General features: G+C 45.3%; 2 protein-coding genes and 1 pseudogene across 2 annotated transcripts; all 3 read left to right on the top strand.

The window, feature by feature from the left end:
* Positions 1-1947: 1947 nt before the first annotated feature.
* On the top strand, positions 1948-3084 carry LOC133901408 (1-aminocyclopropane-1-carboxylate oxidase 1-like; annotated as a pseudogene).
* Positions 3085-4234: 1150 nt separating this feature from the next.
* On the top strand, positions 4235-9575 carry LOC133902312 (protein disulfide isomerase-like 2-3). Its single transcript, XM_062343911.1, has 9 exons — positions 4235-4457; positions 4558-4716; positions 5951-6064; positions 6523-6704; positions 7347-7446; positions 8167-8343; positions 8433-8578; positions 8973-9119; positions 9185-9575. Exons 1-9 carry the CDS (start codon positions 4335-4337, stop codon positions 9357-9359), a joined length of 1323 nt encoding a protein of 440 aa, XP_062199895.1. The 5' UTR covers positions 4235-4334; the 3' UTR covers positions 9360-9575.
* Positions 9576-13406: 3831 nt separating this feature from the next.
* Positions 13407-15137, top strand: LOC133902242 (STOREKEEPER protein-like). The gene has a single exon (XM_062343851.1). The coding sequence runs from the start codon at positions 13515-13517 to the stop codon at positions 14850-14852; it is 1338 nt and encodes a 445-aa protein (XP_062199835.1). The 5' UTR covers positions 13407-13514; the 3' UTR covers positions 14853-15137.
* Positions 15138-16132: the final 995 nt, after the last annotated feature.

Genomic DNA, 16132 nt, shown 5'->3' with positions numbered 1-16132 from the left:
TACTCCTTGTAATAGATCTAGATACATTATCTGTACTTGAGTGAATACAGATACATCATCAACCACACAGGACGTAAGGTATTACTTCAATCAAGGGACTGAACCTGTATATATCGTGTGTGCCTCGTCTATTATTCGATTCCTGGATCATGAAGACAACCCTGTTATTCTTATAGACATATTATCAGGGAAAAAACCCTCGATAGTTGGTGCGACAGGTAGGAATCTTCTACTTTTTAGGATCCTATGTCTCGAGTGCACATTCACACCGGATTCTCCGGCACCAGCTTCTACAACTGCTTTGAGTTGCTAGCGATTGCTCTCGAATTGCCTCCGGCCGGATTGGATATCACGTTCGGAACTATAATTTTCCGCTAGGATGATTAGGGTGGACGGATCCCCATCGGTATTCTCAAGTCCAACCTATTGGACATGTACCGCGAGGTGGGTCACCTTAAATGGGATCCTAAGAAGCCTAATGTTCTGCAGTTCATGGACACCGATAGCGACGTGAGTGGTGACGACGGCTCTGTTGACAGCCAGAGAAGCTGAACGGATCGATTCGTGTTTATGGCTAGAGGAACTAAGGTCCCATCTGCCAATCCGATGTCGGTAGATCCAAACGCCATGGTGAATAATGGCACAATAATCCTCGAGGATCCAGCTGCAACGGCTGCTAACGCTGGCAACGTTGGAGATATACCACCGATGACATCTGCAGTCAGAGATCTATACACTCCTGATACCATCGATCATCGACAAGCCACAGGAAGAACGACGCCTCTTGGTCTTCAACGATGGCTTCCAGTAGGCACACCTCCACTAGCATCGTTCCCGAGATCGAGGAACGAACTCCCTCAGTGCAGCCATCATAAGGCTTTATCAGCTCGATCACAACCGAGCCTCGGCACTGACGTTTTTAGCACTCAAGATGCTAATGTCCAGAAAGCCCATATGATTCTGGGATCTCTTCCGAAGTTGGATCCGGTGAATCGTTTAACCTCTATGGTTAATCAGGTTATGACCATACTTGATGCGACTCAAATCCAAGTTGCTCGAGGAACAATCCTGGCGCCTATAGGCCCCCCAGCTGGCAAGGTGCTAGTTCAATGAGCCACGGACACAGACGCTCTCGAGTAGAAGGGTCGCAAGAAGGCGACTTGGGAGGTTGACCCGAGTATAGCCCTGCATGCTGAACTGCAACTGCCCCGTCCATGAGCGCAGAAATCAAGGAGACCCTAGAGTGAGTTGTAGCTAGTGATGTGACCTTACTTTGGTGACTTGGTGGCTCAATAGTCATGACCGGGTGCCGACCGGGAGCATATCTTTTGTGAAGCTCCAACATAGACTAGGGGTGGTATTTATGCGATTGATATCACGAGATAAAAATCTTTTATGCCAAATTTGTCTCTCTACCTTATTTACATTTTCACATTTATTTACTTGCAATTTTTACCTTGCTAGAGTATATTGTAATCCTCTTAAACGGTAGAGTAGACACACTAGATAAACCTAGAGTATATTTAGATATAATTTAAAATAGATTTATCTTATAAAATTTTTAGAACCAAATAGTTTCTAAGTATCCTAATTTTTTCCTCTTAAAAGGTCACCGTTCCTCACATATGCATGTCACATACTCCCATGAAATAGTACGCCATGCCCCTATCTCATGGTCCCAAAGCTGCAACACATACAAGCTCTTCGGCATGAGGCCATCGGGCCCACAGTCAGAGACATGCGTTCACCAAAGAAAGGAACTAGCGCGACCTCCTGGCCCTAAAATGCAGAGCACCTTCTAGGTGCTTTTGTTTCCTCTTCCTTTTGGGTTACCTCCTCTGTCTTTTTGTTCTGTTGTTGATCAACTTTTTCTTCAAATTCCAAATTCAACCATCTGATGTGTTCCAAGCCCTCCCACTTTCTCCATAGATGAGACAGTAGTCCCCAATGGCCTGCCAAAAGAAGTGGAATTTGAGTTTGTCTCATCTCCACTCCCTGTAATTTGAACCTTTCTTGCATCCTCTTCCATATAAACTTGCTCATCTTCTTTGTCTCCCCCAACTGATTCAGCATCTAAATTTGTATAGCCTTTCACTAGATTACCCTCGTTCAACTCATTCTTGCTATGTTCCCACACAAATTAAGCTTGTTGCAACTTTGGGGCTAACTGTCTGTCTGCTTCCACCTTCATGGATTGAGAGGTCCTGAAACGGTCATCTCTGGTACTCACAACCTTGCTTTTACCCTGTTCCACAACATTAGCAGTATCTTTCAAGTCACCTTTTGGTGATTAACCTTATTTCTTATTCAAGCCGTGTCATTGCCTTACTCTTATCCAATGATGATATTATAACATACTCGGGTATTGGACCACCCTCCACCATAATAGATTCTACCTCAAAAAATATGTCATACAAATAAGGTTTTTTTTTGTGCAAATTCAAAGTAGTCAGGTATTTTCTCTAGGTCCTTGACATCTACTTTGAACCTGACAATATCATACTCATTCAAACTTCCATGCCAACAACTTGAACATTCCCCAAATTGGATCCTATTATTACAGGCGGGTGATGATGCGGTTCGCCGTCGAGCTGGAGCAGCTGGTGGAGCGACTGCTGGACCTGTTATGCAAGAACTTTGTCCTGGAGAAGGCTGCCTCGCGTGGGCCTTCTGCGGCCCCAGCAAGGGAGCGCCCCACCTTCGGTGCCAAGGTCACTAGGTCAGCAGCTGCCCGCCGTGCCCGTGGCCGGACCTTGCGAAGGGCCTGCGCGCCCACACGGACGCCGACAGCATCATCCTGTTGTTCCAGGATGCCCGCATGGGCGGGCTCCAGCTGCTCAAGGACGGCGAGTGGGTGGACGTGCCACCCACGCGCCACACCATCGTGGTCAACCTTGGCGACCAGCTAGAGGTGATCACCAACGGCAGGTACGAGCGCGTGCTGCACCGGGTGTGGCGCAGACCTACAGGAACAGGATGTCCATCACGTCGTTCTACAACCCGGGCGACGATGTGATCATCTTCAACAAGGATGTGTTTTTGTGCGTGTGCCCGTATCTTCGAAGATCTGGACCATCCGGTTAAGACATGACATATTGGCATAGCTTGTGACACATCCGTACTATAATGCTCTTCATTATTTTTATCTATACTCCTATAAAATATACGAGTTATAGTAGATTCGATCGCTCTTCACTGTTCACCCGAGTTAATCAAATAGTTATCATGCAAAGTTAGACTTCGTTTCTCCTTCTAAAAATACTAACAATATCTCATTATTTACATTCCATTCTTAAACATACGATAGTTGTTTGTCATATATTCACCATTGGGTTTCTATATCTATATTTATACTCTTATAAAATAGGACGAGTTATAACAGATTCGAACGATCTCCACAATACATCTAACACGATTAAACGGTTCACAATCAAAATTGGTCTCCCGTCTCCTCATATCTCAATTGTTTAGAAGTTTCCAATCAATTTGAAAAACTACAATTAATAGATGCTAATATCGTTAAAAAATATTAATACATAATTATTTCTTTCTACTAAAAAGGTATGTATCCTCAGTTTTTTGTTTTTTAATTATTTTTTATAAATTTTTTTATCTATTATAATATTATTGATTTTATATATATGACGTACGTAGTTGCCACTATTCCAATAGTGTGTCACACATTCACACTTCTAGGTACTGACTCGATCGTGATCCCTGGTCTGTTAGTGATATCTGCAGAACAGCTGTGATTCTGCGACCAGAAGGACTCGTTTAGATACCTCTCCATCCCTCTCTCCACACAACCTGCTTAATATGACCCAAAACAGTCATGTTCCCAATCTTACCCCACAACAAGCTTCTTGCTCAAACCCTGGATCTGGAAACCTGAGAAGCTCCATGACTCCAGTCATCCTAGCATCAAGTACTGTAGATACTGGTGTGAAAAACCTTCTATGTCGTCAACAACTAGGCCTATCATAATTAACTCTGCTACAGGTTGCATGCTTGGATCACTTTCTCGTATGAATGGGCTGACATGGCCGATCTCCTCGTAAGCTAGCCCAACTCAGACCATATTGAGATGTTCTTCGGTGTCCTTCTTTGAGAAAGCCTTTCGGCCCACATTTCGCGTATAGAGCCCAGGCTCCGACGTGAACTGCGGGTCCCGGTGCAGACGTGTCCAGGCTCCGACGTGGAGCCTCTCCATTGGTGCTCACACGCGTCCGTCGCCTCGTCGAGGAAGCAGGCTTAAATCGCAGCTCCGCGACGAGGCCGATGATCGCTACTGCTGTTGCCTCCTCCCCCGCTTCCAGAAGCTTCGCGACTCCGCCATGCCTCCCGCCTTCCTCGCTGCGCTCGTCCTCGCCGCCGCGGCCGCCGCGTCTCCGGCCGCCGCGCTGTACTCTGCCGGCTCCCCCGTCCTCCAGCTCAACCCCAACAGCTTCAAATCCAAGGTCTCACTCGCCTTCCGCTACCCCCTCCGCCACCAGATCGGCGCCTCCATTTTCGGTTCTCTCTGACGGGCGTGGTGCGTTTCTCCTGTGGTGCGCGCAGGTGCTGAACGCCAACGGCGTGGTGCTGGTGGAGTTCTTCGCGCCGTGGTGCGGGCATTGCAAGCAGCTGGCGCCCGCCTGGGAGAAGGCCGCCGGCGTGCTCAAGGGTGTTGCTACGGTCGCAGCGCTCGATGCCGACGCGCACCAGGCTCTCGCGCAGGTGAGCGTGCCTCCTGTTTGACCCTGTCGTTTACTTGGGATTTGTCCACGCGTGCGCGTGCTGATCTGCTTGTTCAGTGGAGTGATCTCGGCATCAGTTGCTGCGATTGCACAGTAATTTGGTCAATGAGGTGATAACTGCTTACTGGTGCACGCAGCATACCAATTCCAGTTGGATTCGATATCCAAATGTTAAATCTGGGACAGGTTTTGTTCATTGTGGCACTTGTTTGGTGGATTAAGGCTAAGAATCTCAAATTTATTGGCAGCACTTACATCTAAATTGTCAAGTTTTTTTGTTTGTTTGGGAAAGCTTGACACTGTATATGAGTTAGAATTCATACCAAATTTCTGTGCGTACCAAACTGTTGTAATTAGGAAGAATGTGGAATGTTGTTCTTCTGTTCAGTAATTTTTTTCAGGGCCAGAGGAAAAATTTCTGGTTCCATTTGTATTGATGAAACCACCAATCTTACTTCTGCCCCGTAAATTTCATGTAAGACTTCAGAATTTTGCTGAAGAATGGTACAGTTTAAGCGGTGCTTATCAGGATTTGGTATTTTGTTTCTAGGTTCCTTTAATTAGTCTATTAGACAATAGCAGTTTGTGTCTGGTTTCTAATTTCTGTTGGATTGAATCTGCTTGATATGGAGACCCGCACCTGTAGGGTTGAAAGGCAAAGAATTGTGCAATTAAATGATAATCTGATGAAATTCTGTTTTGTCCAGAATTTTATCTGTTTTGGTGTTCAATGTATATTTTGGTTTACGGATTATGTTATTGTTTTGATAGGAATTTATCGCTAATGTGGCTCTTAAAACACCCATAAGACGAATTAACCCTAACAAACAATTGTCTGATGCAATAAGCACCCTCCCTGTGGGAAAGCACGGAAGACTGGTTTAAGTGTGAAATGCAACATACCTGTGCTGATGTAGCTGCAATGAAATGATTTTGATGCTATAGTGAAGCATACTGAGAAAGACTTGGGGGTGAATAGTTTGATTGAAACTAATTCTGGTAAAAAGACACTAGATTAGAGTACCTTCTCTTTTACTATAGGTTGATAAGTCTTTTGTTTCACTTCTCCAAATAGTTCTCTGGACTGAAGTAATGCCAAATTGACGACGACAAATTTGATCTGACTTGCACACTTAACATTTATAGATTTGTGCATGGAATGTTATCAATTGAGTTGATATTTGCTGATGCGTGATGTCTCTTTTTTTTGGCAGGAATATGGAATCAGAGGATTTCCAACTATAAAGGTGTTTGCCCCTGGTAAACCTCCAGTCGATTATCAAGGAGCAAGAGATATAAAGCCAATTGTAGAATTTGCTCTGTCGCAGGTTTGTTGCATCGAACCCTACTTAGATGGACATTTTTTTTTCTTATATTTGTTCGTTGGATATATTTCAGTCACTTTTATAGGAGTAATAGGTAATTAGGTATGACTTACGCTTTTGCTGTCCTTTTTCCCTAAAGACATTTCCTGCTTTGTGCAAACCCCATTTTTCTGAAGGCACTCTATGCTTTCCACAAACCATTTAGCTCCTGTAGCTCAGAACAGTCTGCTGAGTTCTAACATAAATGACTTATCTGTACAGGAAATTGTACCATAAAAACAACTGTTTTCTTTCTACTGGCTGAAAATAGTTTCGTTGATAAGTACTTGATTGTGCTGTTTACTTCTTTTAAAACATATGGCTATCCTAATCAATGCCTCTAACTTATGAAGTTCTTGCCTAGTGAGCATTGAGGCGGTCAATGCATAGCGCTAATTCTGTGTGTGTTCTGCTATTCATAGGTCAAGGCCCTTCTTAGAGATAGGTTGAATGGTAAGGCATCAGCAGGGTCAAGTGGCAAGACATCTGGTGGTTCAAGTGAGAAAAGTGAACCAAGTGTATCAATAGAATTAAATTCACAGAACTTTGATGAACTCGTCATAAAAAATAAGGACCTTTGGATTGTGGAATTCTTTGCACCATGGTATGTATCTTAATGAACATGAACTGTTCACCATGTAATTTGGATGACTTTATATTCTTTACTAGCATTTGGCATCTGATTATATCTCCAATAGAAGAGAAGGAAAAACAAAAAGGTTGCACAGAGTTGTGTACAATTTTAGTCATCTCTTACTATGTGCATTTTAGGGCATTGCCCTTAAGTTCATGTTATTTAGCTTATCATTTTTCCATTACTATTATATGTTCTACAATATTCTTGATTAACTGTGAGGGCTTCAGAAGTTTGACACACATATATAACATATAAGATGTTGACCAAACCACATCAGATTCAGTTAATGATATTGGTTGAAAACATATCTGAGGTCTACCTTTGACTAGACCACAATAGCTCACAAATTAATGTTGGAAGTTATCTTCTACACTACTTTCCTTTATCAACATATGGAGCGCATGTGTCTAATGGAATCTTGCTTGCTTTGGTTGTTGAGATTAAGCTTCCAATCTTTTTAATTGTTCCTATTCATGTTAATTGTTATCAGGGATGGCAACTTTCATTGGTTCGCTGATGTCTTGAATTTCCTTTTCCGGTACCTAGTCCATTGAATGTAATAGGTGAATCCTGCTAACTAAATTCACTGTTTGTCTCCTATTTGTTTAGGTGTGGGCACTGCAAGAAATTGGCACCTGAATGGAAAAAGGCCGCAAAGAACTTGAAGGGCCAAGTGAAGCTAGGCCATGTTGATTGTGATGCTGAAAAGGTACGTCTTTATTTGTTCTTTGAGCTTATTGTTTTCTTTTGGTAATGAAATTATGTTTTGTATGCATCCCTTACCCCTACTTTTAGGCTTTTTGTCAAAATAATCTCTGCCAATAGTCTGGGTTGCATCTTTCAATGTATTGCCCATACCTATCAATCTCTTCAGAACTTTCATTGTATTCCCAAGCTGCTTACTAGCGAAAAATGCCTATAAAGCTATAATGGTATTCTTTAGTTAGAAATTCCTGCTGAGATCTTGCCATTTTGGTGATCACCAGGAGTACAATGAAGGATTGTGAATTTTTTTAAGTCATTCACATTTTATAATGAAATAAGTTTAGCGTTAGAGCCCTAGGGTCGTAGTTGCAGCGTGGACAAATATTGGAGTCTGCTAAGCACATAAGCTAGTCTTCTATTAAAAAGCTGCATCAAGTAAAGTTCCATTGACATAACTTAATCCATAAGCCATTTGATTGGGATCTTATCTCATCCACTTGTTTCAAATGCCACTTTCTCATGATGATAAGCCAAATGATTTTGGACATCTAAATGCATATTGGCAAGAGCTCAGAAATATATGAGTACAGTATAGAAAGTTGAAACTTCACCTTTCAAAAGCATGCATGCATGGCAAACTATATACCTCTTTACACTTCTTTCCCAAGTACCACTTGTGCAAAGTATTACTAATTTACTATTATTCGACTTTTGTATTTTGCAGTCCTTGATGAGTAAGTACAAGGTAGAAGGCTTTCCAACTATTTTGGTATTTGGTGCTGATAAGGAGAGCCCATTTCCCTACCAAGGGGCTAGAGTTGCATCTGCCATCGAGTCCTTTGCATTGGAGCAGTTGGAAGCCAACTCTGGTCCAGCGGAAGTTTCTGAGTTGACTGGCCCAGTAAGACTAAGCCTTCATTATACTGACAAAATTTCTAGTGACCATTTAGTCTACGGCTGATGTTTGATAAGAGGGCTTGGCTTCTGTAGGATGTCATGGAAGAGAAGTGTGCTTCTGCTGCCATTTGCTTTGTATCATTCCTTCCTGACATCCTTGATTCAAAGGCAGAAGGAAGAAACAAGTACCTTGAGCTCCTATTATCCATCGCCGAAAACTTTAAAAAGAGTCCATACAGGCAAGTGCCAGCTGAACTAATTATGTGGACTTTACCAAAATGCGTCTTTGGGTCATCACTTTCAAAAAAGGGGGAAATCAACAGTTAAATCAATACAGTAGTTTCCTTTAGTGGACTGGTAAAAAGAAACATTAATATTGGCATTCGACAGTAACTGTTGCATTTTTTAAATACTAAAATATAGCCTTGAAACAAGAAACTTAGTAACCTTTAGTGAGCAAAATTTATAAGTTGATATTTCTAACTATAAACTGGGCAAGCTACTCTGCAGTGTGGAATTTTCTATGCAGAAAAGTTAGCCTCAACAAAATCATCTGATGCAATCACTTCTTCCTTGAACACTCTCCTTTTTCTTTAAGTAGACATCCTGAGCCGGTATACTTTTGCCTTGCAGTTTTGTCTGGACAGCTGCTGGCAAGCAAGCTGAGCTCGAGAAGCAGGTTGGAGTGGGTGGCTATGGCTATCCAGCCATGGTTGCTCTCAATGTGAAGAAAGGCGCATATGCTCCACTTCGCAGTGCTTTCCAGCGCGATGAGATCACGTAAGTTCCTTTCCAGTTGGTATTTAAGCTCATTTGCAGATGACTAACAACAAACTCTCTTGCAGTGAGTTTGTGAAGGAAGCAGGGCGCGGCGGCAAGGGAAATCTTCCTCTGAATGGTGCCCCGACAGTAGTTCAATCTGAGCCATGGGACGGCAAAGATGGAGAGATCATCGAAGAGGATGAATTCTCCCTCGATGAGCTCATGGGCGATAATTCCCCAGTAAATGATGAGTTGTGATTCTGATTATTATGGAACTGTTACCGGTGCCGATTGGCCAGGCTGTAAATCTGAGGAACACTAATGCTTTACTTGTTTCTGGTGAACTGTACAATTTCAGTGGGATAGTTTTCGGTTTTTGGATGCTAGAATCGTTTTGAATTAAAGACAACTGATGTGATAGGCGTGCCTCCTTTTTTTTCTTGTAACCGAAATGAAGCCAATTTCGATATAATAGATGTTTGTCTCAACAAACGGTTTCAGTTCCGAACATGACTGCATCCTCCCGATGGATTGATGCGGATAACAAAACATATCGGAGCACACGCACTTGGATAAGATTGGCATCGTTGGCGCTACTGTTTCACTTCACCAGCCAAAACTCTCGTCCAAAGGAGCAGATTGCAGTGTTTCCTGTCTACTTTCTCAAGCTTTTTTACTGGAGCGCTTGCATCAGATGACAACACGGCATTATCATCAGGAATTGCAACTTTGCAAGGTCCCATTCAGTTCTACAGTGATCAGAAAGAGTCACCTAGTAGTTTGGGCTTCTTCTTAATTAATTAATAGACAACTAAGATAGAGTCACCTAGCAAGCAATCATCTTATCATTGATGGTGCGAACTATTGTGGAAGTGACAAGTTAGTAGGACTCCCTCCGTCCAAAACGCTAAAGCGTATTCGTTTTTTTAATTTGTCTAGAACTATAAGGCGCATGTACATCTTCCCGTCATACCCCTCGTTGAATGCACATTCCTCATCGATATAGCTAGGTGCTGTGGAAAACAAGTAGAGGCATAGCAAAGCGTATCTGTTCTGCACCCCTTCTTTCTATCTCATCTCCATAACAGAAGGCGCGGAGCTCGCCAGTCGTGGATGTCGTGGAGCTCGCCAGGTGCGGATGTCACAATGGACGAGGATAGGATGACGACGGTGGGCTACATCATGATTGTGTTGGATTCTGAGGATTGAAGTGGCGATGAGGCCAACACGGACGACAATCTCGCAGAGGGCACAGAGCTCGCCAGGCGGGCGCAGGCGTGGGCGCGGAGCTCGCTGGTCACGGATGTCCGGAGCTCGTCGGGCGCGGATGCCACAGTGGCGTGAGGATAGGACGATAACGGTGGGCTATAGCATGATTGTGCCGGACTCCGAGGATGGAAGAGGCAATGAGGCTGGCATGGATGACGATCTCGTGGCGGGCACGGAGCTCGCCGGTCACGGATGTCGCGTAGCTCGCCGAGCGCAAATGTCGCAGTTGGCGAGGATAGGACGACGGCGGTGGGCTTCAGCATGATTGTGCTGGACTCTGAGGATGGAAGCGACGATGAGGCCAGCATGGACGACGATCTCACGACGGGCACGAAACTCGCCAGGCGCGGATGTCCCAGTGGGCGAGGATAGGACGACGACAGTGGGCTACATCATGATTGTGCCGGACTCCGAGGATGGAAGTGGCGACGAGGCCGGCATGGACGATGATCTCGTGGCGGGCATGGAGCTCGTCGGGCGGACACGGGTGCGGAGCTCGCTGGTTGCTGATGTCACGGAGCTCGTCGGGCACGGATGTCACAGTGGGCGAGGATAGGACGACGGCGGTGGGCTATAGCATGATTGTGCTAGACTCCAAGGATGGAAGCAGCGATGAGGCCGACATTGACGATGATCTCGCAGCAGGCACGGAGTTCTTTAGGCAGGCGCGGAGCTCGCCAGTCGCGAATGTCGTGGAGTTCGCCAGGCACGGATGTCACAGTGGGCGAGGATAGGACGATGGTGGTGGGCTATAACATGATTGTGCCAGACTCCGAGGATGGAAGCAGCAACGAGCCCGGTATGGATGACGATCTAGTGGCGGGCACTAAGCTCGCCGGGAGGGCGCGGATGTCTCAGTGGGCGAGGATAGGACGACTGCTATGGGCTACAGTATAATTGTGCCGGATTCCAAGGATGGAAATGACGACGAGGCCGACAAATCTTGTGGTGATGCCACCAGCATCTTACACCCAAATTTGCAATATTTGAATCATTATTGCCATCATCGACTGGAAATGAAAAAAGACACCACAAAACAACATTGAGATTCATCTCAGTACGTACTGTTACGGCAAAACGATAATTGAACCAACTGAAAATTTTCAAAACAAACCCACCATCTACACTCGGCAACTCATTTAAATCGATAGCACAAGCTGTGAGCTCCTCCCAATCGGCACCTTCATTCAATTCAAATTGAAGATCTCTGTCATGCTCCTCCCCCTCGCTATCTACTAGCTCAATACTTCCTTACATATCTACTAGCATATGGTGGCTAATTTGCCTGTTCATGTAAATACTGGCGTCTCCATGGGCTCTATTTACCTTGCATATGGGCAATGGTCATTTATAGGACAAGAATAGCAGCACTTCGAGCCAAATTTGCATCCATCGAAATTTTGCAAACGCGGGCGCGAGCTAAATTTGAGCGAGCATGCAGGTGCTTAGGTCATCCATGCAAGCGGGGCGCGGGCTAAATTTGAGTGAACATGCAGGAGCTTAGGTCATCCATGCAAGCGCGGGCATGGGCGCTTAGGCCGTCCATGCAAGTGCAGGCGCGGGCTAAATTTGAGCGAGCATGCAGGAGCTCTAAACGCGCGACGCAGGAGCGAGCTATCCATGCAAACGCGCGACGCATGCAAGGAGCGAAGGGTCGTGCCGCGGCGAGCGAGGCGTCGCGGCGCGGCGAACTGCGCGATATTAAATGAGGATAGAATTGTCCTCGTGCGGGCTCGCGCGCGGCGTCTTCGTACCATCATCGAAGGAGAATACTTCTTACTACCTCCGTTTCATAATACTCGTTCACACCCACTATTACGTACAAATTAAGAAATATTAAAATCGAGTAAAAAAATACAGTGAAATAACCATGTTATCCCTAATAAATTTAAGGATAAGAGCCATTAACTCATCAACGTTGAAGTAAATGCATGTATGTATTTAAGGACATAACAGAAAAATAGATCATAAATCATCCTTGATTACCGTAATAAACAAATAATTTGAGACAAATACTTTCGAGACCATGAATAAACATTACGAAACGGAGGAAGTAGCGTTTTGGATGGAGGGAGTATGAGATTGGGAACGTTTATGCACTCTGCAGTCTGTACCCACCTCAGAGTACTGAGATACCAGTAATGGTACAAGCATACACCAGTAAATCTGCAACGCAAAGCCAAATTGTAAATTTCACAAACACAAAATCTCAGACGAAGAACCTATCTTTTTTTCGAGGAACACAAAGAACCTATCTATCCTGGGGAAAGAGGAAAATTACCAGTAGAAGTTTGCTAAAGCTGCCACCAAACCAAAGTCACTGGTCATGGCATGATTGGCACCACGGTGATGAAGTACAGCTACCAAAATGCACCACTAAACTCCTCTGAACACGGTACGTGAAGCACAAAATGACAACTCGGTTGGTTAGGAAACATGACCCAACGGTCCAACCCTACAACCAGGCTACGGCCTAGGTCCAGCTGCCCTGGGCCCACTGCCCAGTGCTAGCCTCTCAGCGCCCCAATCAAACACAGAGTTTTTTTTTATATTTCGAATATAAAAAATTGTAAAAATAGATATCAGTTTGATAAAATTGCAGAAACTATTGTTGCCCGTTGAAAAGACAACATTAACCTATCGATTTGTTTAAAAATAAAAAATTCAGTGATGTAGATATGAAAAATTCAAAATATTATTAAAATTCAAAATATTATTAAAATAGTTATGAAAAATTCAGTGATGTAGATGATAATAAGATCTAACTTAAAAAAAAATTCACATGTTTATTTGAATTTTAACATATTTATTTTTTAAACCTGTCGTCGGCGAGATGGATGACAGATGCTGTCACGCTTCCGGCGGCGACAGTAGCCTTAGTTCTTCAATTTTTTTCGACGGACGTCTAATTTTTTATTTTCGAAATATAAAAATAAAAAGATTCGTCAAACACACGCACCTCACTGAACCAACTCGGCCCACTCCGCCCTTAAAAAAAAATCACCGGTACAGGTAGGACCCAACCAAACCCAAGAGTGGGAGTGGCCTCGGGCTCGGCCAACAGAGAATCGCAATTCACACCAGCGCGACCGTCCAGCCGAACCAACCACCCCGACCCGACACGCTTCCTCCCCCGACGCCCTCATGGCAACGAAGCGCCCGGCGGCGGCGGCGGCGTCAGGGTCTGAGGCCTCCGACGCGGAGGCGGACGCGCCCCACCACCAACCGTCCTCCCCGTCCCTGTCCAAGACGACGCCACCCAACCCTAACCCTAAGTCCGCCGCGGCCGCAGCCGCCCCCGCCTCGGCGTCCGCGGTGGCCGAGGCCTCCGCCGCTGCCGGATCGGACACTGAAGGATCCGACGCGGACCACCGCTCCTCCCCCGGGAAAGCCGCGGTGTCGCCGTCGCGCAGGCCCAGGAGCCCCAAGCCGCGCTCCCGCTCCCGCTCCCGCTCGCTCTCCCCCGACGCCGGCTCCGACTCTGACGGGTTCGCGGCGCCCGCTGCGTCCGACGCCGACGACGGCGCTGGCGCCGGCGCCGATTCCGACGACGGCAACGCCTCACCGCTCCCGCCTCCGCGCCCCTCGCGCGCCGAGGCGGCCGCCATCAAGCCCATCAGCTCCCGCCCCATGGACCCGCCCCGCCGCTCCGTGCCCTCCTTCTCCGAGCCGCGTCCTAAGCGCCCTCGCAGCGCCGCCGTCCCGTCCTCCGTGGAGCAGCTTAAGCGTCCGTCGCGGCTCTGGAGCCCTGTTGATGAGCTTGTCATCCTGCGGGACCTCGTCGCGTACCGTGCCAAGCGTGGCGTGCTCCCTGCCTCTATGCATGACATTGGTAAGCTCCATGGCCTTATCCGTGGCCAGCTCAGTGTTAAGGTTACCACCACACAGCTCAGTGATAAGGTACGACGTCTCAAGCAGAAGTACCACATACTAGCAGCCCGTGCCAAGAATGGGCGGGATCCAGACTTGCCCACCCCGCATGACCACAGTGTCTATGAGCTTGGCAAGAAGATTTGGGGGGCAAGTGCTGATGCTGGTGTAGGAGGTAGTGCTGGTGGTGGGTATGAGAATGCTGGTGGTGGTGAGAGCGAAGAGGAGCACGAGAGTGGAGAGAGCGATGGGGGTATGGAGAGCGGGAGGGATCACCGTGGCCACAAGAACAGGAGGTTGAGGCCGATCACTATGCCAAATGGAAACGGGACTGGGATTAGGGCTGTGAATGCCAATAGTAGAGGGAAAGTTGAATTTGAGAAGGGAAAAGATGCATTTCCATACCTTTGGGAGACTGTTGAGGATCTGTCCCGGGAGCACCCGAATGGGGTGGCCTTCAAGAAGGCCTTTGAGCTGATTGAAGGCCCCAAAGCGCGTGGGATAGAGGAAAAGCTGCGGAAGTTCAGGTTGACAGAGATCAGACACCAGCTGCGCCGGATGGAACTGATGAAGGAAACGGTGAAGATGTTGCTTGATGCGCTGGAGGGTTGACTGAGGAGTAATGGGTGATTTGTGGTGAGTAGTACAGTGTTAAAAGGACGAACAGTGTCTTTTGTTTCTAGATAGAATTTCTGTGATTAACTTTCATGGACAGGGTGCCCTTGCCTCAGTCAGTATCTAGGTGTAGAACAAGAAGTGATGGTCCTCTCCTTGTTGTTCTTGTAGGCCATTGTATCTTGTGTCGCTTAGGTGCTAACTTGTGCTTTATATGGTATACCATTTCTATGCTTAGTTAAGTTGGGGTTTATGCATCTCCATTATGAATGCTTTGTTCAACATTAATTCGTTTCGTAGTCCTTTCAGCCACATATATGTTGGAATATCGTGCTACGCAACCAGCCTGAAACTCATTATTTGTCAAGATAATAAGGTCATAAGTAATATTATATTTTTTTTCCTTACCTAGGGTTAAGTGCATTTTATTTCTCCTGGTTTCTTGATTGACTTTTACAGTTGAGTAAATAGCATACCTACTCTTTGGTATCTGATTTTAAGGAAACTGGATGTTATGGATGGATAAAGGTGTGTTTCCTAATTGAAAATTTTAGTGCCAGTGCAAATGACACATTTGAGAGCAAAGCAAAATTTTCACTGTGGCATGTTTACCATTTTAGTGGACACATGAAACAACTTTTTTCAGTATTGGAAACATCGACTAGCTAGTTGGGTTTACTGTGGCCAGTCCCAACATAGGGTATTACACTTCAATATGTAACTGCTCTTGTTATTTTGGTTCATGATCCAGGATCTATATGTTGACACTAGTTCTCATATTGAGAATCTTTGGATCATATCACCCCTTGAACAAAGCCTGGCAAATTGGCTTTCAATAGGAGGATGAATTGTAGGTCAGTCTTACTGTGGTTGGATGGTCAAAACTAGGGAAATGATCTATCAAAAATTGAGAGTGCTGCCATGAAACACATGCATTATATGAAGATCTTATTGTAGGAGACAATGGTTTCTCAGTATTAGAATCATTTAAATTTATCCTTTTTGAAACCCATGCTGATCATGATATCTCAGAGCGCTAGTCTTGTTCAATGTTTTATGGATCTGCATCCATGTTATCTGTAGATGCTTGTTTCTATATACATGTGCTTATGGGTGCATCTGCAAAATGTTCCCTTGCTGGACCATATTGGCGTCCAATCTGAATCGTACGTTCTTTTCTACATATCTAATTCAGTTTATTTTTAAGTACATATGAGAATCAGGAAGTACTTTTTCCTTGTTGAGCTTTTTGATCTTTAAGTTCCTTCGTTTGCATT

The sequence above is a fragment of the Phragmites australis genome, chromosome 20 (genome assembly GCF_958298935.1).
Source record: "Phragmites australis chromosome 20, lpPhrAust1.1, whole genome shotgun sequence".
In the NCBI taxonomy this organism is placed as follows: domain Eukaryota; kingdom Viridiplantae; phylum Streptophyta; class Magnoliopsida; order Poales; family Poaceae; genus Phragmites; species Phragmites australis.
Note: the sequence above shows the minus strand (reverse complement) of the source record. Positions and strands in the feature narration are given on the sequence as shown.